At 27.6% G+C, this 27410-nt stretch overlaps 2 protein-coding genes and 1 long non-coding RNA gene across 3 annotated transcripts in view; 2 read left to right on the top strand and 1 right to left on the bottom strand.

Moving 5' to 3' along the window:
• Positions 1-8968, top strand: part of LOC145974576 (aminopeptidase N-like) — a 31834-nt gene extending 22866 nt beyond the window's left edge. Inside the window, exons 7-11 of the mRNA XM_083104492.1 lie at positions 6269-6546; positions 7816-8012; positions 8196-8531; positions 8622-8691; positions 8837-8968. Of these exons, the coding sequence (XP_082960618.1) occupies positions 6269-6546; positions 7816-8012; positions 8196-8531; positions 8622-8691; positions 8837-8968 (1013 nt within the window). The remainder of the gene's footprint in view (positions 1-6268; positions 6547-7815; positions 8013-8195; positions 8532-8621; positions 8692-8836) is intronic.
• LOC145974053 (uncharacterized) lies at positions 2560-3372 on the bottom strand. Its single transcript, XR_014439615.1, has 3 exons — positions 3345-3372; positions 3143-3258; positions 2560-2935 (listed from the first exon to the last, which is right to left on the bottom strand). It is a non-coding gene; the product is annotated as an uncharacterized LOC145974053 (long non-coding RNA).
• Positions 8969-11010: 2042 nt separating the features above from the next.
• Positions 11011-18559, top strand: LOC145974634 (aminopeptidase N-like). Its single transcript, XM_083104596.1, has 11 exons — positions 11011-11519; positions 11634-12131; positions 12269-12455; positions 12806-12959; positions 14310-14391; positions 15022-15383; positions 16008-16285; positions 17421-17617; positions 17793-18128; positions 18219-18288; positions 18434-18559. The coding sequence occupies exons 1-11, from the start codon at positions 11017-11019 to the stop codon at positions 18557-18559; spliced, it is 2793 nt and encodes a 930-aa protein (XP_082960722.1). The 5' UTR covers positions 11011-11016.
• Positions 18560-27410: the final 8851 nt, after the last annotated feature.

Below are 27410 nucleotides of genomic sequence, written 5' to 3'. Positions count from 1 at the left end.
ATAAGCAAACATTTTATTAAAAAATGGCTGGTTTTGAAAAATATTAATAAATGTAAAAATTTTTTATCTTAATTCGAGTTTAATACTTTTAACTTTTCCCTTCTTCCTTTATAACACCCCCGCCTCGCGTTCAATCATCCGCATGTTCATCTTTTTACCTCTGTAGCGCAATGTAGTCTAATTATAATAATTATAATAATTATAATAATTATTGTCTCCTACTGAGATGCTTTGTCTCTTTTTCCGAGTGCGTCATGAACCGTTCGAGCGGAGGGGGCTTGTTTCGATATTCCATAGCGGGCCCCGAGACGGAGTGGGGAGGTAAGGATTGTTTCCTCGAGACATATGGTATACCGCCGGCTACCCTCCGAAAGTCGGTAGGTGGGGGGGGTTCGTTCTGCCAAGACGTAGCGAGAGCGACTAAGAGCTAGGTAACGGGAATTTGACTCGGAATCCTATACAGGTGGGCCAGGGCTGGAGTGGGAGGAGGATTGCTTCTTCGAGTCTAGTACCGCGGAGGTAGGGAAATAAAAATTTGATAAAACGGCGACACAGCCGGCGTCGACCAATCGCAGCTCTGGGCCACTATGGTGCGAGCCAATCAAACTCTGGACCACTATGGTGCAAGCCAATCAAACTCTGGGCCACTATGGTGCAAGCCAATCAAAATCGAGACTTCGGGAGGTGGGGCATTGTTTCCACCAATCAGAACGCCTCCCTCCACTTCACCTGGCCACGCCCACGGCGCCAGGGGCCGAGTGGTGGGGGTTTGTTTTGACGCACCATAGTGGCCCATATCTACTAAGCTACAAGAATAAGTAATAAAAAATTGGGCTTCCCATTTAAAAAACGGAAGTTGACCTTAAAATGACCTTGGAAATGACCTTTAATGTCGAATCCAAGGTCACTATTAAATAGCACCCTTTGTTCCCTACAACTTTTATCCGAGTCGTTTTCCTTCAAACGTTGATCCTGAAAAGTTATGAGGGTGGAACTTTTAAAATGGGACACCCATACACACACACACACACACACACACACACACACACACACACGCACACACACGCACGCACGCACGCACGCACGCACGCACACGCACACGCACACGCACACGCACACGCACTCGCACACGCACACGCACACGCACACGCACACGCACACGCACACGCACACGCACACGCACACGCGCACACACACACACACACACACACACACAAACGCAAACGTATATATGTATGTAATATACCATATATATTATATATGACATAAATTTTAATTACAAATAATCATAAGATGTATTAAAACTCATATACATATAAGATATAACAAAAGATATTGCAAGAATATTGAAATTTTTACAATATATTTGAAATTTCCATTTCTTGCTGTAATATGTAGAATTGCTGATACAGCCTTCATGTTAAATAATAAAAAACAGAAGATGCAAACTTTTCTAATAATAATAATATATTTAATACTGAAATATCTCGAAATATGTTTAATCAATATACAGGGTGAGCTATTTTAATTTACGCACGCAATTATTTCGGAAACAAAGCATTTTAGAGAAAAATGTTTCAGACAAAAGTTTTATGGTTTAGAGGGGGCCATAAGATGGTATCATTGGTTTGACCTTGAATAGTTATTTGAAGGTCACATGAAGGTCAACTTCAATTTCTTAAATGGAACCTACTATTTGTCATTGCATATTCTTGTAGCTTATCTCGAGAGCTTTCCAAAACACTATAATTAAGTACCTTTTCGTTAAGTACTTTTTGAGTTATGAGGCTTGAAATAATTTCTTAATTTTACATAAACCGTAAAATATCTTGTAAAATATTCATTTTTCGATTATCTTATCTTAATACTTTTATGTACAAAATAATGAGAGGAATCAATTGGTGTAAAGAAAACACATAGTTGTTTTTAAGAAAAAATATGGAATTGTTAATTGCAAATTATATATTTTTTCTTCAAAACAACTATGTGTTTTCTTTGCACCAGTTGATTCCTCTCATTATTTTGTACGTAAAAGTATTAAGGTAAGATAATCGAAAAATGAATATTTTACAAGATATTTTACGGTTTATGTAAAATTAAGAAATTATTTCAAGCCTCATAACTCAAAAAGTACTTAACGAAAAGGTACTTAATTATAGTGTTTTGGAAAGCTCTCGAGATAAGCTACAAGAATATGCAATGACAAATAGTAGGTTCCATTTAAGAAATTGAAGGTGACCTTCATGTGACCTTCAAATAACTGTTCAAGGTCAAACCAATGATATCATCTTATGGCCCCCTCGAAACCATAAAACTTTTGTCTGAAACATTTTTCTCTAAAATGCTTTGTTTCCGAAATAATTGCGTGCGTCAATTAAAATGGCTCACCCTGTATATCATTTCAAAGTATTTAATAATCGACAGAAGTAATTTATTTTAACAATTAGTAATTAAGTCCTCCGTAAATTAATAATTAAAAAGATAGAAAAGACAGAGAGAACTAATATGAAATGTCAAAATTAAAAATTATCAAGTATCATTATATATTTATATCGCAGCTAACAAACAATACAAAAAAGAAGAAAGAAACAGAAAAAAAATATACAAACAAAATGTGGTACATATAATTATTTACAAAGTTATGTGCGGACGTTTCGACTTACTTTCAAGTCATCATCAGCGCAAATTAAATAGCAAGGAAAGCATAAAGCACATTCGCAGAAATATAACGCAAACAAACATGTATATAGGGTGGCATCTTTAAGTATACTTATTGTCGGGAGGACGCCAATGGAAGCGCTAAGGATGCCCATCATACAATAATAACAGGTTTAAACGGTTCTTTGAGGTTGGCGGAGACCATCTCCAATTTGGGTGTGTATGCCCAAATTTGAGTGTCGTTTAACAAGCTGTCTGCAAAATCCGTTACTTAAACCTGTATTAACCACGCAGGCAATGTAATCGTTATATAAAGGATTAAGAGTGAATCAAAAGTACTGATAAAATAGCTAAAATTATAAATTTCTTTATAGGGAGAAACAATAATAAATCAAAATAATAACTATAATGTCAACTGATAATAACCGTAATAAGTATGATGACATATGTAAAAATTAAAGTGGCGTAAAGAAAAATAACTTACAATGTTGAGAGAAAGATCGCATGGTCAACGTGGTCATTATTGGTGTTGAAATTGCTTAACCATAAATCGACAATCGAGCGCTAACATCTCGAAACGACGGCAACGGCACAAGTGGCCTGAGATAACAATAAGCCGTTTAGTAATAACAATTTCTGCGTATGACCCTCAAACGTAAGGAAGTTTATTTATTACTTCATTATACCTAATTGTGATGCCGACAAAATTATTGTTAACATTGACCCCTCGTCGTTTTCTAACATCAAATACAATATTTCTGACATCAAAGATAAATGGTTTATAAATAAGTCATCAACTCATATTCCTGATAACATTAAAAATTTTTTACAATTGGGTGGAAATTTTAGCTTACCTGTAATTAATACCACTAGAATAACTACCAATTTCATTATTAATCATGAAAATAATCTTAGTAAACTTCCTCCTGATAAACGCATTGTTGTCCGTAACAGATTTGTTAATATTATTAATTCTTTGCCTTCTTACCGCTATCCACTCTCCAAGACTCATAAGGAGATACTACATCTTAACTCGATCACAAAAAATTTCCTTAAGGAGAATCCCAACCTAATCGTCACACGAGCTGATAAAGGCAACGTCACTGTTGCACTCGACAGAGACAGGTATATTTATGAGATTGAAAAGCTACTAAAAGATGAAGAAACCTATGTTGTGGTAAATAAAAATCCTATCAATCGATTAATTTCTAGTTTACGTGAATCACTTACTAAATGGAAAAATAAAGAATATATCACATTAAAATCATACCGCTCATTATCATTCAGTGAGGGCACACTCCCACGGGCATACGGTTTGCCTAAGATTCACAAGCCTAATTGTCCGTTCAGACTTATTGTCTCATCAATTAACAGTCCTCTTTATCAGTTAGCTTTATTTCTCCATAAAATTATGAGCAAGAGTTTCCCTCTAGCTCGCGGCTTTGTAGATAATAGTTTTGAATTGGTCAATAAGTTAAATGACGTGCGACTAGAAGAGGATCACAAACTTATCTCACTTGATGTGGTGTCTTTATTCACCAATATCCCGATTGATCTCGCATTGGATGGCGTTTCTAGAAGATGGAACTTTATCAAAGAACATACTGATCTACCTGAATCTGAGTTTCTATATGGAGTGAGATTTGTGCTAGATTCCTCTTTCTTTGTTTTTAATAACACCTTTTAGACAATCTTTTGGCACTCCTATGGGCTCTCCCCTTTCACCGATCATAGCTGACATTGTAATGCAGGACTTAGAGAACAGAGCCCTGAACATTATAACCTTTACACCACATTTTTATTTTAGGTTTGTGGACGATATAATTACTGCTTTTCCCACTAACCTAATCGACCATGTTTTATCTGTTTTCAATTCTCTCAACCCGCGATTGCAATTCACAATGGAGGTTGAGGTTAACAAATCTCTCAGTTTTTTAGAGATCACCATTATATCAGAGAATAATAGGCTCCTTTTTGATTGGTACCATAAACCAACCTTTTCCAACAGGTATTTGAACTTCCTGTCGCAGCATCCTGAATGCCAGAAAAGAGGTACAATTATTGGTCTGATTGACCGAGCCTTCATGTTGTCGCATCCAAAGTTCCACTTTGGATTCTAATAATGAGGCAAAAACATTAGCCTCATTATTAGAATCCTTATTTACAACGGATACCCATTAAAGTTCATTTTTGACACGATTAATCGTAGAATCCTTTTCCTGACACGGAAATCCACAGCTAATAAGTCTGACATTGAAAAAACATCCCCGTCATATTTCACAGTGCCTTTTTTACCTTCCTTAACAGATAGTTTAAAAAACATCTTTAAAGACACTGATACTACTTTATCTTATTATAGTCTTAATAAACTAAATTCTATCATTATGGGCCATAAAGATGCCATTCCGAAGAACTCGAATACAAATGTCGTATACAAAATTGAATGTGGTGACTGCGACGCATCTTACGTTGGACAGACAAGTAGGAAATTGGGCACAAGGATTAATGAGTATAAGAAACATATAAATAGAAACACAACGAACAAGTCCGTTATTACAACACACAGGTTAAATTTCAATCATGAATTCAGATGGGACGATGTTAAAATATTGGACAGAGAAGTTTTTTATAATAAAAGATTAATCTCTGAAATGTTGTCCATTAAACGACAGCAAAATGGTTTAAATTTACAGACGGATACAGATCATTTTCCCGATATGTATAACGAAGTAATAAATAAACTTCCTTACGTTTGAGGGTCATACGCAGAAATTGTTATTACTAAACGGCTTATTGTTATCTCAGGCCACTTGTGCCGTTGCCGTCGTTTCGAGATGTTAGCGCTCGATTGTCGATTTATGGTTAAGCAATTTCAACACCAATAATGACCACGTTGACCATGCGATCTTTCTCTCAACATTGTAAGTTATTTTTCTTTACGCCACTTTAATTTTTACATATGTCATCATACTTATTACGGTCATTATCAGTTGATATTATAGTTATTATTTTGATTTATTATTGTTTCTCCCTATAAAGAAATTTATAATTTTAGCTATTTTATCAGTACTTTTGATTCACTCTTAATCCTTTATATAACGATTACAATGCCTGCGTGGTTAATACAGGTTTAAGTAACGGATTTTGCAGACAGCTTGTTAAACGACACTCAAATTTGGGCATACAAACCCAAATTGGAGATGGTCTCCGCCAACCTCAAAGAACCGTTTAAACCTGTTATTATTGTATGATGGGCATCCTTAGCGCTTCCATTGGCGTCCTCCCGACAATAAGTATACTTAAAGATGCCACCCTATATACATGTTTGTTTGCGTTATATTTCTGCAAATGTGCTTTATGCTTTCCTTGCTATTTAATTTGCGCTGATGATGACTTGAAAGTAAGTCGAAACGTCCGCACATAACTTTGTAAATAATTATATGTACCACATTTTGTTTGTATACTTTTTTTCTGTTTCTTTCTTCTTTTTTGTATTGTTTATTAGCTGCGATATAAATATATAATGATACTTGATAATTTTTAATTTTGACATTTCATATTAGTTCTCTGTCTTTTCTATCTTTTTAATTAGTAATTTATTTTATAACAGGATACTATCGCGTCAATTATGATATTGCGAACTGGCGAAAAATTGCACAATACTTAAATTCTGAAAAATATAGTAATATACATGTTCTCAATCGAGCGCAAATCATCAATGATGCGTTTCATTTTGCGATAGAGAAGAAACTTGAATTCTCCGTATTTTGGGAACTCGCCTCTTATTTGGCACAGGAAAGAAATTATATAGCACGGTATCCTATGCTCAAAGCATTTGAATTTTTGTCGAACATCTTTCCATTCTTAAATTTTTATCTTGAATTTAAGGTAAATGTATATATATATATATATATATATATATATATATATATATATATATATAATAACACTTTTTTATAAAAAATTATCCATTACATCAATTATCTATTTTATAATACAACGATTTCATATCATAATAATGAATTCTTTTAAAAATAGATATATGTAGTGAGTTAAACAAAAAAATTAATTACACATTATTATTTAATTTCTTTTGTACCAAAATTCAGAAATTTAAATTCAAAAGGCGCTTATGTTACATATTTGTTATATATTTTTTCTTTATATTTAATACAATCACATAAATTTTTAATATTTCATAAAGTTATTTTTCTATAATAATAATACATTAGTATTTACATGATAATTGTTGATCAATTGTTTAATTAATATTTAATTAGTTTTAGGAAATTATAGAACACAGTATATAACACAATTATCTTTCTTATATTAATTTTCTTTCGTAGTATTCGAATGTTTACAATGTTAAAAATATACAAACATTTTGCAGAGAAATTGACTTATATAATTTTAAGATAATTATTTTACATTATACAATACATAATAATTTAATATATAATAATCCACTTGTAAATGCTTGTTTCATAAAAGAAATTGATATTTAAAGTTTAAAATACTTAAAATCTATATTTGATACGCCACAGATTTAAATTAAGAAAATAATAATTAAGAAAATAAAAATCATATATCAAAATCGATACATCAATCGATACATCAATATGCACAGACTAAAATATATATATAAAGTGTCTCGTAAAGCTTGATCGCGTGTGCCTCGACTCTTGTTTTTTCTTTGCTATGCGACATTGCTATTCGACGCTGGCACACCTATCGCGCATATCCTACGATACAGTCTCATGAAACGCGCGCTTATTTACATTTTTAATTAATATTTCAATAATTATTACGAAAATTGTAGAATGGTAAAGAATCTTTCTGTTTAGTTAATTGCGTTCTACCCACTCACGAACGTTAGCACAATTTTATGAAACACTTTATATATCGATATGTGTGTTAAAAATTCATTAAATGATATAAAATCCATACCTATTTAGATGATAAAATATATACACAATTATTCACACAAATAAGAAATTGATAAATCTACTTATTATGATATTGATGCTACGAAGTCACATAAATATTAAAGAAATATGAAAGAAAATTATTTAGTAAAAACGTTTATTTGCGCGTACATTATATCTGTTCTTGTAAATAACGAATAAACTAAATATAATGATAGTTATTAAATTTTAGGGAGTGCTAAGGTTTGATTTTAAGCAGAAACTTAGATTTAGTAACTGGAATCTGTTTAACAAAAGTCACATCGACGATCATACTAAATGTTTACAACAAGAACTCGCAAAGTGGGAATGTATTATAAATGAAAATCGTTGCGAAATAAAATCTAGGAGTCATTTGAAATGGCACCTAGAATATCCTGAAAAAAACAAGTAATTCCTTTCATAATATTCAAAATATTCGATTCTTTTTATAAGGATATTTTTTATATTCTACATATGTTTGAGAAATTAGTTATCACATATATCTAAAAATTATTTATAAAATACTAAAGAAACTATTAACACAATTTCGATTAGAAGATTTTTATTTCTTTTCTGGACTGTCTTCTGTAGACTTTTGCCTGGATGGAAGAGGTGGACATATTGCAATGGTTTCAAAACGGCAGATCGTGATACATGGAATAAAGTTTTTAATGATTACATGAAAGGAAATGATAAAATATTAGAATGTTTGGCTTATAGTAAAAATTCTGAAATTATAATCCATTATTTAGAATCAAAAATATCAGATATTTTATTGAAATCTTGGCATAATGTACCTTATATTGAAGTTGCATCGATAGAGCGAGCTTATGCCTCAACTGCTAATATTTTCCTTTCTGTTCTTGAGAGGAATACTAAGTACATGCTTACAAGTTTATTAAGTAATTATGAAACAATGAGACACAGGTGACGATATCATTTTATAAAGATATACTACACATAGATGTGAAGATTTTATTGCACGAATTAGTTATAATATTGTTTTATTCTTAATAGGAGAGTCAATAAGATTGCGACATTAATTGTTATAATTAACAGTGCGTATTCTAAGGAACAGTTGGATGAGGTAAATTTTAAGTAAATCAGATTTCTATATTTTATATAATATTTTTCTATATTTCTGTTCATAATGATACTCTGTATGTGTGACAGTACAATTATTAAATACGAAATCATTTATTGATAATAATTATTAAAATAATCCATTTTAGATAAAGGAATTTGTAAAAGAAGAGCTTAAAAGTTCAATCATATCAATTACCGATATTGAACAGAAGATGGGAACACGCTGGTCGGAAATAGAAAAACAGACAAAATATTTTCTATCCTTATTCAACAATTGAATAATTAGATTTCTAAGACATTAACTATTTAAAAATTAAAATTATAGAATAAATGATTGTGATAATATTTATAAATGTATATACTTAATTATTCACTAATGTCATATAAAAATTAATAATTGTTTAATTGTATTTTATCAATATAATATTAATTGTACAATATAATATTAAGAATATTGTACTGCATAATATTGTATAAAAATATTATATTGTATAATAGTGTATAAAATTATTATATTTCATTACAATATAATTCATATTATGAATATTATGTATATTTTTAATATTATATTATATTACATATTATATTTTATTACTTTTCTGTATTATTCTGTAAATTTAATACACAGATGTTGATTATATATTTACATGTGTTTATTTTACACAGATACATACATATACAGGCTGTTTCCAGTATCTCGCAACAAAGTAAAACCATAAGTAAATATCGCTAAACTGAACTAAAAAATCCCATATCATTTTGAAAACCACTACGTAATATTTCGAGACATTAATTAAAAAAGATCGGCCAATACATGCAAGTATAAGCGCGATTATAATTCTTCAATTAATTTTCTCTCGCGAATAGTTTCTTAGAAAAATTGTCTTTATAAATAAAAGCTTCATACGAAAATGGAATAAAAAACATAAACAAGTTTATACTTACTGACATCTGTCAATATGTAAGATATCCTATGCTATGTATAATCAAGACGTTATATAACACTACGTACATTCTATATACTGTCAGGTATGCCGACAGAGCCATCAGTTCATGATAGTCTCTTGAAGCGATAAGTTCGCGATTGAATGTTTTTGGTGGTAAATCTGATATTAAACCTAGCTATTTCAACTAGTAGGGTAAGGCATTAAATATATAATAAAATATTTATCTTTCTTTCTTTAAATGTGCATACAAAATTGTGTGGAGTAACAGGTAACGCTTTTATTTTATAAAAGACTTTCTATTTTATAAAAGATTTTCTTTAATTTTCAAATTGACTAACTCATTTTATTGTAAATAATATTTTTATCTTTTGCATACATTACAATTAATAGAAATGTGTGGGTGAAGACATTTACGTTTGTAATAACATGTTTCGACCATTTTGACATATAGAAAGTGTAAAATTTATAAGCTAAATTTCTTTTTGACATTATAAAATTATTTTGTAATTAATTTTTTATTATTGCTATAAAATTATCTAAGCTATATAAAATATTATCTCATTAGCTAAGCTATGAAATTATCTATCTTAAAAAAGTATAATATTACCTGTGTTTTGTTTTTAAAATATTTTTTATAATGAATGTCTAGGACCAGTAGGATATATTCATTTGAATGTGTAATGAACGAATAAACAACAAATAATAAAAAGTTAACATTTTATTCAAAAAGATGTGTTATAAAAATATTAACATAATTGTTTTTAGAATTTTGTTCGAATGTTTGATACAATCCGCTACATTATCAAAATTTCAAATATTTGATGATATTTGATTTCCGTTCAGTGTTTGTATGTCTTTAATACATTTCTTACTTAAGGAACAGATTGATCTTGAAAATAGCATGTTAGTAAACATATAGTCCATATCATGTGTCGCGTTGTTCAGAATATACCTTCATTTCTCACACATTTTAATTCTTATATATATATATATATATATATATACATTGAAATATGTAATTGTACTAGAACAAATCTTAAAGATAGCTAAATTGAGATAAATAAGAGTTATGTTTATTGTGCTTGTCCTACTGGAATTATCTAAATACATCCTTCATGTCTCCTAATATTCAAGTCCGAAAAAATATTTCATATGTCGTTTTAATAATTTGTATATTTATCTTTTCTAATCATTCCTTTATTTATTAAACTGTATTATTTTAATTTCTTTTTAAATTAATCGTATTTTCTTATGAAGTGTTTGGTAAATTCTCTTGAACGTTTTTTCACACAAAAATCGATTTTATTGCATACTCTTTGCAAATACTTTTTTTCTTAATAAAGAAACGTTTTTTTATAGATATCCGAGTGAAATTCAACATGACATTCTTAAAACTATTATTAACTATTAGTATAATATATCTTGCCATGATGGCAATAGCGAGTCATGTGGATGATGAAGAATCAAAAATCAAAGGAATCGATGAAGACTCGAAAATCGCAGTGCGCAGTGTATTAAACAATACATCAAGCAATATATCAGATTATATACTTCCGACACATTATAACATACAGTTAATGTTACACAATAATTATCTCCTTAGCGAATGCATAATCACTTTAAATATTTCTCATGCAAAACGATACATAGGATTTTATGTACCGGATACAACAATTATAATGTACTCAAAATTAAATCAAAATAATGGTAAGCTTTATGATACAAATTCAACAAATTTTATTAAAAACAATATTGTCGTGCTCGATTTCGGTGATGTCTCGTTGCGTGGAATATACGATCTGTATATAGACTATGCAATCTCAATTAATATCGTAAGGGAATCTTTCGGAACTCCGTACATAAACGAAGATAAAGAAATAGAGTAAGTAGAAGAATATATGAAATATCAAAAACAATTTGTACATTTGTGCATTCTACGCTTACAATTATCTATAAAATTAGTCATTATCTAAAATATATCATTAAAATATGGTAGGTGGTTAATCGCAAAAGGTATCCAGCGAAGAAATTGGTATCAAACGAAAAAACAGCAAATATTTCCATATTGGGACAAGCCAGAATTAAAAATTACTTTTATTATTTGCATAATACATCATCCAAAATACAAAGCTTTGTCAAATATGCCGATACGAGATACTGAATTGACGAACGATAATATGATATGGACATATTTTCATGAGACTCCTTTGATCTCCATAGATAGCGTAGCATTTCTGGTATCCGGTTTTCATCAGATCATCCTCTCGGATAATGAAACAATTCGTTCATCCATATGGTTCAGACCACAATTGGAACCGCATCTAGAATTTGCGAAAACTGTTATTTCTTCCGCTAGTGTATACATTCGTAATTGGAATATTTGGAGGAGAGAACTTGCGCGGACCTCTGTTTCATTTGAGAGCAAAGTGGATCATGTCGTAATCCCGGATTTACAAAATGATATGGAACAGACTTTGGGTTTCATTTTTTATCGGTAATATATATAGTTGAAAATATAGGTATATTTTAAAAACTATTTTAATTACATATTATATTGTAATCCATTTACATAAGAAATTATATTAATATCCAAAATTTTTCATACACATTATTATGTATAATTATTTCTAGAGAAGCAGATATCACTTATAATGAAGAGTTAGATCCTGTCGCATACAAGACGATAATTGCGCGCTTAATTGCACGTGGGATGGTACAAAAATATATTAGAAATCTGTTCAGACCAACTTACTTATGGCCTCATACATGTTTAAACGAAGGATTTAATATATTTTATCAAGCATCCATTATGGGCAAGGTTATTTTATTACTAACGCTATTTGAATACGCAGTCAAATGATTAATAGTTTAGCAATATAAATAATTGTTAAATATTTGTGCAAATATTCTGTTTTATTTCTTAAATGTAAGAAATTATAAGATTCCAAGTCTCTAAAGTTTCTAGAAATCCGGTGAAAGAAATTTAATGAGAACTAAATATGTATATGTTTTTGTATGAAAATTATCGCAGAGAAATTTACACACACAAACATACATACAAACTTTATTCTTAACAATAGCATATAATAAGCTAATTTTGATATGTACCAAAAACTTTTTCTTTTTGATTATTTATGATAAGTTATGATTATATCGAATTGATTTTAGGCTCTGCCAAATTCCCGGATGATGGATTTGTTTGTAGTTCAAGTTCAACATGAATTACTCTATCTAAATATTTATGTTGTTATAAATTCTACCATAGAATATAATATAAGCTATCCTGAAAATTATATACAGTCTTCTCTTTCTCATATCAAAGGTATGCGTATAACACTGCATAATTAAACAATGAAATAGTTATAAATTTCTAATGTTAATTTCATAGAAAATGAGAAAAGTCATTTATAAACAAAAGACCCTGTACGATTCTTATGGAAATTGAATTTTGAGGTTTGGTGAAATTTGCAGAAACTCTGGAAATAAATAGTTTGTGGCAAATCAAAAGTCACATTAACCGCGATATCGTTTGATAGAGCCATTTCGTCGCTACAAGCGTTCAAATGTCGAAATAAATAATGTATTATTGAGTAGAATCACACACAGTTGATTACTTTTATTAATACATAGATATTATATTTACGTGGAAAATATGTACATAAATGTATATATAGGGTGTCCATAAATTTCACATATACTATATTTCAGAAACTGTTCAAAAATTACGAAAAATTATGAAACAGGTGTTTAATTATTTTGAGTGGCTAGTCTTTTAATGCAATTAGGAAAGTTGTATCCCTCTTCCATCCGATGGGGGAGACTTAGGGAAAACTTATATAATAACTATATTTTCAATTATTTATATTTTATCAAATATCAAATACCATGTTATGGCGACGACAGCAACGATGCTGCTACATACACATTTTTTCCATGTAAATAAATTAGTAAAATGTATTAATAAAAATGATCAACTGTATATGACATTCTAATATATTATTTACTTTATTTAATATATTATTTCTACTTTTCCTTAATAGTATTAAAATAACGCCTTATTTCGATATTTGAATACTTGTAGTGACGAAACCACTTCATCAACCTTATCACATTTATTTTGACGTTTTTTAAATTTTATTGTGTTTTCGCGTAAACTATTTATTTCCAAAATTTAGCAAATTCATTCAAAATTCAAATTTCTTCGAAATTTAATTTCCGTAGAAAGAACCGCGCAAGGCAATTCATTTGTAAAATTTAATATATTTTTTCATAATATTTGCAAAAACGTAATAATATCTAACTTTAAAATTAAATTTTTATATAATTTTTGAATAATTTTATAATGTGTAATTTTTTTTTAATTATAACTATACATGTTTATCTAAGATTTCAAAAAATTATAATAAAATATAAAATTAACTAATTCCTTATAATTGTCTAATTTATTATTTTTAACAAATTTTTAATGAGTCACTATTTATCTATTATTACAAATTTTTTCGTTGAAATGTATTTATCAATTTTTATAGATGCTTACTTAGATTTAATTACACAAACTTTGGGTGTAATATATTTAATTTTATTAATTACATATAAATTCACAAACCTTTATTGCACATTGCAGTAAAGACATTTTAAATATACTAAATTCTTTTTTTTTCAAACGTTATAGGATCCATTATATGGCGCATGTTAATACGAACATTACCAATTCATATATTTTTAGAGGGATTCATGAAATATTTGGATAATCAGTAAGTATAATGTATTGTAATGTAATAATATATACATCATAGAGGAGAAGGAAAAAAAATCAAAATATAAAATAAATTTAATAATATATTTCCAGTTTTTTAATGTTTAAATGACATAGATATTTAAAAGCTTAAATTTATACTGCTATTTTATATTTATGAATTTCTGTTAAGATTGAACTTCAACTTTTTAATTAATAAATATATAATAGATATTTATATTTTCTAAATAACAAACAATTTAAATTGAATGATTTGGAGAATGTAGTTTTACAATCATAGAATATAAACACTCTAAAATTTTGTAATATAAAAATTAAAATTATTATTTATTCAGTCACGAGACAAATTCTGACATAATTACTAATAAATATATATTAATATATATTAATAAGAATATATATATATATATATGTATGTATATATATATATATATATATATATATATATATATACACATATATATATGTATACAATTATATTAAAGTTCATAAATTTCTATCTCTGTAGAAGTTACATTATAGATTAAAATACGAAAATAAATTCTGTGTAAATTATGATCTCTTTCCTTATTATTTATTTATCATTTTTAGTATAGTGTTAAAATTATTATGATGTTAAATCTTACAGATTTCGTAAGCCTGAAGCAACAACTGCCGATCATTTATGGGACGCTATGAGATCTAAGATGATTGAATTGAATTTTAAGTATGATTTTAATATAAAAGATACGATAAATTCGTGGATTATGCAGAGGTATCCATCCGTATTGAAGGTGACGCGAAATTATTCTACTGATGTTGTAACCGTATCGGTACAATTTCGCAACAAATTAGATGAGGAACAATATTATATTCCTGTTAGTTATACTACGGAGTTGAATCCCAATTTTACCATAACTTGGACGAATATTTTGTTAACACCATGGCATTCAAAAACTGAACTCTTTCTTGAAAAAAATCAATGGATTATTTTCAATTTACAACAAGCTGGTAAATATTGAATGATAAATATACATCTATATTATCTATTATATAATAATAAATTTAAAATTATATTGTATATAATTTAAAGTATATATGTTTCAATATATAAATACATATATTTGTATAATTATTATATATATATATATAAATATATATATATTATGTTTGTAGTCGAAGCCATTTTATGTTTGCACTAAATTGCATATCCAAATCGTCAGAATTGTTCAATTATTATACATACAGACATACATACATACATACATATATATATATATATATATATATATATATCATATATATCATATCTGATACCAATTTTAATTAAAAATTATCATAAGATGTATTAAAACTCATATATAATATATAATATATAATATAAGATATAACAATAGATATTGCAAGAATATTGAAATTTTAACAATATATTTGAAATCTTCTTTCTTGCTGTAATATATAGAATTGCTGATACAGCCTTCATGTTACATAATAAAAACGGAAGATGCAAACATCTCTAATTATAATAATATATTTAATTTCGTAATATTTTTAACATCACGAAATATGTTTATAATTAATATATATAATTTTAAAGTACTTAATAATCAACAAAAGTAATTTATTTTATAACAGGATACTATCGCGTCAATTATGATATTGCGAATTGGCGAAAAATTGCACAATACTTAAATTCTCAAAAATATAGTAATATACATGTTCTCAATCGAGCGCAAATCATCAATGATGCTTTTCATTTTGCGATAGATAAGAAACTTGAATTCTCCGTATTTTGGGAACTTGCTTCTTATTTGGCACAGGAAAGAGATTATATAGCATGGTATCCTATGCTCAAAGCATTTGAATTTTTGTCGAACATCTTTCCATTCTTAAATTTTTATCCTGAATTTAAGGTATATATATAGATATAATTACATTTTTTTATAAAATAATTATCCATTACATCAATTATCTATTTTATAATACGATTTCATATCATAATAATGAATTCTTTTAAAAATAGATATATGGAGTGAGTTAAACAAAAAAAAATAATTATACATTATTATTTAATTCTTTTTGTACCAAAATTCAGAAATTCAAATTCAAAAGGCGCTTATGTTACATATTTGTTATATATTTTTTATATTTAATACAATCACATAAATTTTAAATATTTCATCAAGTTATTTTTTTATAATAATAATACATTAGTATTTACATGATAATTGTTGCTCAATTGTGTAATTAATATTTAATTAGTTTTAGGAAATTATAAAACACAGTATATAACACAATTATCTTTCTTATATTAATTTTTTTTCGTAGTATTCGAATGTTTACGATGTTAAAAATATACAAACATTTTGCAGAGAAATTGATTTATATAATATTAAGATAATCTTTTTACATTATACAACACATAATAATTTAATATATGTATAATAATCCACTTGTAAATGCTTGTTTTATAAAGACAATTGATATAAATATCATATATCAACATCGATACATCAATATGCACAGATTAAAATATATGTACAAAGTGTCTCGTAAAGCTTGATCGCGCGTGCCTCAACTCTTGTTTTTTCATTGCTATGCGACATTCGCCGCTGGCACATCTATCGCGCATATCCTACGATATAGTCTCGCGAAACGCACGCTTATTCACATTTTTAATTAATATTTCAATAATTATTACGAAAATTGTAGAATGGTAAAGAATCTTTCTGTTCAGTTTATTGCGTTCTACCCACTCACGAACATTAGCACAATTTTATGAAACACTTTATATATGGATATATGTGTTAAAAATTCATTAAATGATATAAAATCCATACCTATTTAGATGGTAATATACACAATTATTCACACACAAATAAGAAATTGGTAAATCTAATTATTATGATATTGATGCTACGAAGTCACATAAATATTAAAGAAATATGAAAGAAAATTATTTAGTACAAACGTTTATTTACGCGTACATTATATCTGTTCCTGTAAATAATGAATTAACTAAATATAATGATAGTTATTAAATTTTAGGGAGTGCTAAGGTTTGATTTTATGCAGAACTTTAGATCTAATTATTGGAATCTGTATGACGAAAGTCACATCAGCGATCATGCTAAATGCTTAAATCAAGAACTCGCAAAGTGGGAGTGTATTATAAATGAAAATCCTTGCGAAGAAAAGTCTAAGCGTCATTTGAAATGGCATCTAGCAAATCCTAAAGAAAACAAGTACTTCTTTTCATAATATTCTATTCTTTTTCTAGGATTATTTTTTTATATTCTGCATATGTTTGAGAAATTAGTTATCACTTATATCAAAAAATTATTTATAAAATACTAAAGAAACTATTAACACAATTTCGATTAGAAGATTTTTATTTCTTTTCTGGACTGTCTTCTGTAGACTTTTGCCTGGATGGAAGAGGTGGACATATTGCAATGGTTTGAAAACGGCAGATCGTGATACATGGAATAAAGTTTTTAATGATTACATGAAAGGAAATGATAAAATATTAGAATGTTTGGCTTATAGTAAAAGTTCTAAAATTATAATCCATTATTTAGAAACAAAAAGATCAGACATTTTATATAAATCTTGGTATAATGTATCTTATATTGAATTTTCATCGATAGAGCGAGCTTATGCCTTAACTGCTAATATTTTCCTTTCTGTTCTTGAGAGGCATACTAAGTACATGCTTACAAGTTTATTAAGTAATTACGAAACAATAAGACACAGGTGACGATATTATTTAATAAAGATATACTACACATTGATGTGAAGATTTTATTGTACGAATTAGTTATAATATTGTTTTATTTTTTATAGAAAAATCAATGAGATTGTAACATTAATTGTTATAATTAACAATGCGTATTCTAAGGGACAATTGGGCGAGGTAAATTTTAAATAAATCAAATTTCTATATTTTATATAATATTTTTCTATAATTCTGTTCATAATGATACTCTGTATTTGTGACAGTGCAATTATTAAATACGAAATCATTTATTGATAATAATTATTTAAAATATCCATTTTAGATAAAGAAATTTGTGAAAAAGAATTTGAAAAATTCAGTCATTCACAATATTGAATACAAGATAGAAACACGCTGGTCGGAGATCGAAAAACAGATAAATTATTTTCGATCTTTATTTAACAATTGAATAACGAAATCTTTAAGATATTTACTGTTTAGAAATTAAAAATACAGCATAAATGATTGTAATAATATTTATAAATGTTTATAATTAATTATTCACTAATGTCATATAGGAATTAATAATTGTTTAATTGTATTTAATCAATATAATATATAATTGCACAATATAATATTAAAAATATTGTATTGTATAATATTGTATAAAAATATTATATTGTATAATATTGTATAAAATTATTATATTACATTACAATATAATTCATATTATGAATATTATGTATTGATATTTTTAATATTATATTATATTACATATTATATTGTATTACTTTTCTGTATTATTCTGTTAATTTAATACACAGATGTTGATTATATATTTACATGCGTTTATTTTACACAGATACATACATATACAGGCTGTTTCCAGTATCTCGCAACAAAGTAAAACCATAAGTAAATATCGCTAAACTGAACTAAAAAATCTCATATCATTTTGAAAACCACCACGTAATATTTCGAGACATTAATTAAAAAAGATCGGCCAATACATGCAAGTATAAGCGCGATTATAATTCTTCAATTAATTTTCTCTCGCGAATAGTTTCTTAGAAAAATTGTCTTTATAAATAAAAGCTTCATACGAAAATGGAATAAAAAACATAAACAAGTTTATACTTATTGACTTCTGTCAATATGTAAGATATCCTATGCTATGTATAATCAAGACGTTATTTATATAACACTACGTACATTCTATATACTGTCAGGTATGCCGACAGAGCCATCAGTTCATGATAGTCTCTTGAAGCGATAAGTTGGCGATTGAATGCTTTTGGTGGTAAATCTGATATTAAACCTAGCTAATTCAACTAGTAGGGTAAGGCATTAAATATATAATAAAATATTTATCCTTCTTTCTTTAAATGTGCATACAAAATTGTGTGGAGTAACAGGTAACGCTTTTATTTTATAAAATACTTTCTATTTTATAAAAGATTTTCTTTAATTTTCAAATCGACTAACTCATTTTATTGTAAATATTATTTTTATCTTTTGCATACATTACAGTTAATAGAAATGAAGACATTTACGTTTGTACTGTAATAGCATGTTTCGACCATTTTGACATATAGAAAGTGTAAAATTTATAAGCTAAACTTCTTTTTGACATTATAAAATTATTGTGTAACTAATTTTATATTATTGCTATAAAATTGTCTAAGCTATATAAAATATTATCTCATCATCTAAGCTATAAAATTATCTATCTTAAAAACGTATAATATTACCTGTGTTTTGTTTTTAAAATATTTTTTATAATGAATGTCTAGGACCAGTAGGATATGTTAATTTGAATGTGTAATGAACGAATAAACAACAAATAATAAAAAATTAACATTTTATTCAAAAAGTTGTGTTATAAAAATATTAACATAATTGTTTTTAGAATTTTGTTCAAATGTTTGATACAATCCGCTACATTATCAAAATTTCAAATATTTGATGATATTTGATTTCCGTTCATTGTTTGTATGTTTTTAATACATTTCTTGCTTAAGGAACAGATTGATCTTGAAAATAACATGTTAGTAAACTATAGTCCATATCATGTGTAAAATCGCGTTGTTGAGAATATACCTTCATTTCTCATACATTTTAATGCTTATATTATATATATATATATATATATATATATATATATATATATATATATATATATATACATTGAAATATGTGTAATTGTACTAGGACAAATCTTAAAGATAGCTAAATTGAGATAAATAAGAGTTATGTTTATTGTGCTTGTCCTACTGGAATTATCTAAATGCATCCTTCATGTCTCCTATTATTCAAATCCGAAAAAAATATTTCCTATGTCGTTTTAATAATTTTTATATTTATCTTTTCTAATTATTCCTTTATTTATTAAACTGTATTATTTTAATTTCTTTTTAAATTAATCGTATTTTCTTATAAAGTGTTTTGTAAATTTTCTTGTACCTTTTTTTACACAAAAGTCGATTTTATTGCATACTCCTTGTAAATACTTTCGTTTTTAATGAAGAAATATTTTTTATAGATATCCGAGTGAAATTTAACATGACATTCTTAAAACTATTATTATGTAGTAGTATAATATACATTACCAAAATGGGAATAGCGATTCCTATGCATGATGAAGAATCAAAAATCAAAGGAATAAATATCGATGAAGAATCGAAAATCGTGCGCAATGTATTAAACAACAAATCCAGCAATATATCAGATTATATATTTCCGACATATAACATAAAGCTAATGTTACTCAATAATTATCTCCGTGGCAAATGCAAAATCACTTTAAATATTATTTATGCAAAACAATACATAAGTTTTTATGCACCGTATTCAACGAGTATAATAGTATCGACATTAAAGAAAAATAATGATACGGTTTATGAAACAAACTCAAGAAATTTTATTAAAAACAATATTGTCGTGCTCGATTTCGGTGATATCTTGTTGCGTGGAATGTACGATCTGTATATAGAGTATGAAATCTCAATTAATATCGTAAGGGATTCTTTCGGAATTCCGTACATAAACAAAGATGAAGATATAGAGTAAATAGAAGAATATATGAAATATTAAAAACAAATTGTACATTTGTGCATTCTACGCTTACAATTATCTAAAATTATTCATTATTTAATGTTTATCATTAAAATACGGCAGGTGGTTAATCGCAACAGGTATCCAAGCGAAAAAACAGCAAATATTTCCATATTGGGACAAGCCAGAATAAAGAAGTACTTTTGTTATTTTCATACTGCATCATACAAAGTACAAAGCTTTGTCAAATATGCCGATAGAAACTACATTTATGTCCGATATTATGATGTGGACATATGTGTATTTTCACAAGATTCCTTTGATCTCCATAGATAGTGTAGCATTTCTAGTATCGGGTTTTCATCAGATCATCCTCTCGGTTGAAACAATTCGTTCATCCATATGGTTCAGACCACAATCGGAACCGCATCTGGAATTTGCGAAAACTGTTATTTCTTCCGCTAGAGTATACATTTGTAATTGGAATATTTTGAAAACAGGACTTGCGCGGACCTCTGTTTCATTTGAGAGCAAAGTGGATCATGTCGTAATCCCGGATTTACAAAATGATATGGAACAGACTTTGGGTTTCATTTTTTATCGGTAATATATATAGTTAAAAATATAGGTATATTTCAAAAATTATTTTAATTACATATTATATTGTAATCCATTTACATAAGAAATTATATTAATATCCAAAATTTTGCATACATATTTGTATAATTATTTTTAGAGAAGCAGATATCACTTATAATGAAGAATTAGATCCTGTCGCATTCAAAACGATAATTGCGCGCTTAATTGTACGTGGGATGGTACAAAAATGTATTAGAAATCTGTTCAGACCAGCTTACTTATGGCCTCATACATATTTAAACGAAGGATATATTTTATCAAGCATACATTATCGGCAAGGTTATTTTTATTATTAACGCTATTTGAATACGCAGTCAAATGATTAATAGTTATCAATATAAATAATTGTTAAATATTTGTGCAAATATTCTGTTTTATTTCTTAAATGTAAGAAATTATAAGATTCCAAGTCTCTAAAGTTTCTAGAAATCCGGTGAAAGAAATTTAATAAGAACTAAATATGTATATGTTTTTGTATGAAAATTATCGCAGAAAAATTTACACAAACACACATACAAACTTTATTCTTAACAATAGCATAAAATAAGCTAATTTTGATATGTACCAAAAACTTTTTCTTTTTGATTATTTATGATAAGTTATGATTATATCGAATTGATTTTAGGCTCTGCCAAATTTTCGGATGATAGATTTGTTTGTAGTTCAAGTTTAACATGAATTACTCTATCTAAATACTTATATTGTTATAAATTCTACTATAGAATATAATATAAGCTATCCTGAAAATTATATACAGTCTTCTCTTTCTCATATCAAAGGTATGCATATAACACTGCATAATTAAACAATTAAATAATTATAAATTTCTAATGTTAATTTCATAGAAAATGAGAAAAGTCATTTATAAACAAAAGACCCTGTACGATTCTTATGGAAATTGAATTTTGAAGTTTGGTGAAATTTGCAGAAACTCTGGAAATAAATAGTTTGTGGCAAATTATATGTCACATTAACCGTGATATCGTTTGATAGAGCCATTTCTTCGTTACAAGCGTTCAAATGTCGAAATAAAACGTTATTTCATTACTACTGAGAAAAAATAAATAATGTATTATTGAGTAGAATCACACACAGTTGATTACTTTTATTAATACATATTAATAGATATTATATTTACGTGGAAAATATGTACATAAATGTATATATAGGGTTTCCATAAATTTCCCATATACTATATTTCAGAAACGGTTCAAAAATTACGAAAGATCATGAAACAGGTGTTTAATTATTTTGAGAAACTAGTCTTTTAAAGCAATTAGGGAATTTGTATCCCTCTTCCATTCGAAGAGGGAGACTTAGGGGAAACTTATATAATAACTATACTTTCAACTAATTATATTTTATCAAATATCAAATGGCATGTTATGGCGACGACAGCGGCGATGACTGCTTCACACACATTTTTTCCATGTAAATAAATTAGTAAAATGTATTAATATAAATGATCAACTGTGTATGACATTCTAATATATTATTTATTTTATTTAATATATTATTTACTTTTCCTTAATAGTATTGAAATAACGCCTTATTTCGATATTTGAATACTTGTAGTGACGAAACCACTTCATCGACCTTATCACATTTATTTTGACGTTTTTTAAATTTTTTTTGTGTTTTCACGTTAACTATTTATTTCCAATATTCAGGAAATTCAATCAAAATTCAAATTTCTTCGAAATTCAATTTCCGTAGAAAGAACCGTGCAAGGCCCTTCATTTGTAAAATTTAATATATTTTTTCATAATATTTGCAATAACGTAATAATATCTAACTTTAAAATTAAATTTTTATATAATTTTTGGATAATTTTATAATGTGTAATTTCTTTTAAATTATAACTATACATGTTTATCTAAGATTTCAAAAAATCATAATAAAATATAAAATTAACTGATTCCTTATAATTGTCTAATTTATTATTTTTAACAAATTTTTAATCATTCACTATTTATCTGTTATTACAAATTTTTTCGTTGAATTGTATTTATCAATCTTTTATAGCTGCTTACTTAGATTTAATTACACAAACTTTGGGTGTGATACATTTAATTTTATTAATTACATATATATTCACAAACCTTTATTGCGCATTGCAGTAAAGTCATTTTAAATATACTAAATTCTTTTTTTTTCAAACGTTATAGGATCCATTGTATGGCGCATGTTAATACGAACATTGCCACTTCATATATTTTCAAAGGGATTCATGAAATATTTGGATAATCAGTAAGTATAATGTATTGTAATGTAATAATATACATCATAGAGAAGAAGGAAGAAAAATCAAAATATAAAATAAATTTAATAATATATTTCCAGTTTTTTAATGTTTAAATGACATAGATATTTAAAAGCTTAAATTTATACTGCTATTTTATATTTATAAATTTTTGTTAAGATTGAATTTCAACTTTTTTCTCTATAAATATATAACAGATATTCATATTTTCTAAATAACATATAATTTAAATTGAATGATTTGGAGAATGTAGTTTTACAAACATAAATTATAAACACTCTAAAATCTTTGTAATATAAAAATTAATTTATTATTTATTCAGTCACGACGAATGCTAACATAATTATTAATAAATATACATTATTATATATTAAATAAAAATATATAAATAAAATATAAATAAAATATTTTTATTAAAAATATATACTAAAAATATATATTACATATATGTATCTTGTATGTATTTATTATTTTTGTATATGTTATAAAAATAATATATATATATATATTTTTTTTCTATTTTTATAACATATAAAATCCATGAATCTATCGTGTATATAATGAATAATTGTATATATTGTATATATGTAATATATACACGATAGATTCGTAGATTTTATATATATATATATATATACAATTATATTAAGTTCATAAATTTCTATCTCTGTAGGAGTTACATTATACATTAAAATACGATAATAAATTTTATAAATTATGATTTTCTTTTTTTTATTTATTTATCAATTTTAATATGGTATTAAAATTATCATAATGTTAAATCTTATAGATTAAATGATCCTGGAGCAACAACTTCTCGTGATTTATGGAATGTTATGAGATCTGTCATGATTTAATTGAACTCCACGTATGATTTAAATATAAAAGACACGATAGATTCGTGGATTATGCAGAGGTGTACTATCGTGTTGAAGGTGACGCGAAATTATGTTACTGCTCTTCCAAGCGTATCAGTAGAATTTTACAACAAATCAGATGAGAAACAATATTATATACCTGTTACTTATACTACAGAGTCGAAGCTCGATTTTAACGTAACTTGGACGAATTTTTGGTTAACACCATGGCGTTCAAAAATCGAACTCTTTTTTAAGAAAAATGAATGGATTATTTTCAACTTACAACAAGGTGGTAAATATTGAATAAAAAAATTATATCTTTATTGTTTATTTATATATATATAATTTTAAGTATATATATTTTAGTACATATATCATGTTTGTAAAGAAACCATTTTATATTAGTACAAAATTATTTACATATCCAAATTCTCAGAATTGTTTTATTATTATTTACATTTATATATATATATATATATATATATATATATATATATATATATATACAGGGTGATTCTAAATAACTTTATGCTTTTGCAAAAACATAATCTTGACCGAATTCTAAGACGATTTTTCCTTTGGCAAAATTTCGTCCGAAGCTTAGTTTTTGAATTATTAAAGGAAGTAGTTAACGTATGACGGGTCGAATACAAGAAGCAGGCAAGGGTGACGCGATTCACCGTCAGACGCGGGTGCTTACGCGGGGCGCCTGCTGCGATCAGCTGGTCGCTATACACATACATACACACATGCGAACACATACATTCTCTCTCTGTCTGTCTGTCTGTCTGTCTCTCTCTTTCTCTCTCTCTCTCCCCGCCTCTCTCGCTCATTCGCTCACTCACCTGTTTTTTTTTTTTTTTTTTTTTTTTACGAGAGAGGGGAAAATGCATTTTATGCATACCCACCGGTCGATCCAGTGAGTTATGTGGGACTCGAGTACCAAGTCGAATTACCAACTCGGTACTCCCTACCCACTAAAAACCCCTCTCTTTTCACGAATTTCCTTTGACACACTGTCCCTCTGACTTCCCGAGATCTGTTTTCACATAACGTCAAAAAGTAGTTATTATTACCTTGTTCGATGACTTTTGATGTATTGCTGTAATTGCTTGAAGGAGAAATGAATTTTCCGATAGATCGTACGTTCTCAAATTTAACGTAGATATCACGTTGCAAAAGACAAGAAATCCACACTAAATTATTAACTGAAAGTTTTTATCCTTTCATGAACTGTATTCTTGTATAAACTTTAACGTAATCACATTTATTTACTCACTCGATGAGACGAGAAATTTACTAATGACTCTCACTAATCACTATTAATCACTGTCGAATAATAACTGTTGGCGATTAAAAATCACTCGATGAAAGAAACACGCGCGGACACGTTACTACACGACGCGACGACGCGACAATGCGACGATAATTACTCGGCGACTGCAAGCAGTTTTTTGTCATGGTAGGTTGCGGTAGGTTAATGTACTACTGGCGCTATCGAACGCGATCATGTGTTCGATTGAAGAATGCGGTAAACATAATAAACATTTAACATATTAATATTATTATTATCATGAATGTGTGTGATATCCATACATCGTATATCTATTTAAAAATTAATTAGATTAAATAAGTGTTTTTAAAATATTTATTACTTTTACTATTACCATATAAAATATTAATATTAAATATTTATTTAAGATAATAGTAAAAGTAATAAATATTTTAAAAACACTTATTTAATCTAATTAATTTTTAAATAGATATCATACGATGTATGGATATCACACACATTCATGATAATAATAATATTAATATGTTAAATGTTTATTATGTTTACCGCATTCTTCAATCGAACACATGATCGCGTTCGATAGCGCCAGTAGTACATTAACCTACCGCAACCTACCATGACAAAAAACTGCTTGCAGTCGCCGAATAATTACCGTCGCATTGTCGCGTCGTCGCGTCGTGTAGTAACGTGTCCGCGCGTGTTTCTTTCATCGAGTGATTTTTAATCGCCAACAGTTATTATTCGACAGTGATTAATAGTGATTAGTGATAGAGTCATTAGTAAATTTCTCGTCTCATCGAGTGAGTAAATAAATGTGATTACGTTAAAGTTTATAAAAGAATACAGTTCATGAAAGAAGAAAAACTTTCAGTTAATAATTTAGTGTGGATATCTTGTCTTTTGCAACGTGATATCTACGTTAAATTTGAGAACGTACGATCTATCGGAAAATTCATTTCTCCTTCAAGCAATTACAGCAATACATCAAAAGTCATCGAACAAGGTAATAATAACTATTTTTTGACGTTATGTGAAAACAGATCTCGGGAAGTCAGAGGGACAGTGTGTCAAAGGAAATTCGTGAAAAGAGAGGGGTTTTTAGTGGGTAGGGAGTACCGAGTTGGTAATTCGACTTGGTATTCGAGTCCCACATAACTCACCGGACCGACCGGTGAGTATGCATAAAATGCATTTTCCCCTCGTAAAAAAA

This window comes from Camponotus vicinus, unplaced genomic scaffold (assembly GCF_025532165.1).
Source record: "Camponotus vicinus isolate PSW18456_S1 unplaced genomic scaffold, iyCamVici1.0 SCAF_7, whole genome shotgun sequence".
NCBI classification, from domain to species: domain Eukaryota; kingdom Metazoa; phylum Arthropoda; class Insecta; order Hymenoptera; family Formicidae; genus Camponotus; species Camponotus vicinus.
This window is presented reverse-complemented; position numbering and strand designations above follow the sequence as displayed.

Excerpts from the sequence above, each read along its gene's own strand:
- LOC145974634 (XM_083104596.1), top strand. The coding sequence starts at position 11,017 with ATGACATTCTTAAAACTATTATTAACTATTAGTATAATATATCTTGCC. Across the intron at positions 11,520-11,633 it reads AACGAAGATAAAGAAATAGA|GTGGTTAATCGCAAAAGGTA; the intron begins GTAAGTAGAAGA and ends AAAATATGGTAG. Across the intron at positions 16,286-17,420 it reads ATTTTTATCCTGAATTTAAG|GGAGTGCTAAGGTTTGATTT; the intron begins GTATATATATAG and ends ATTAAATTTTAG.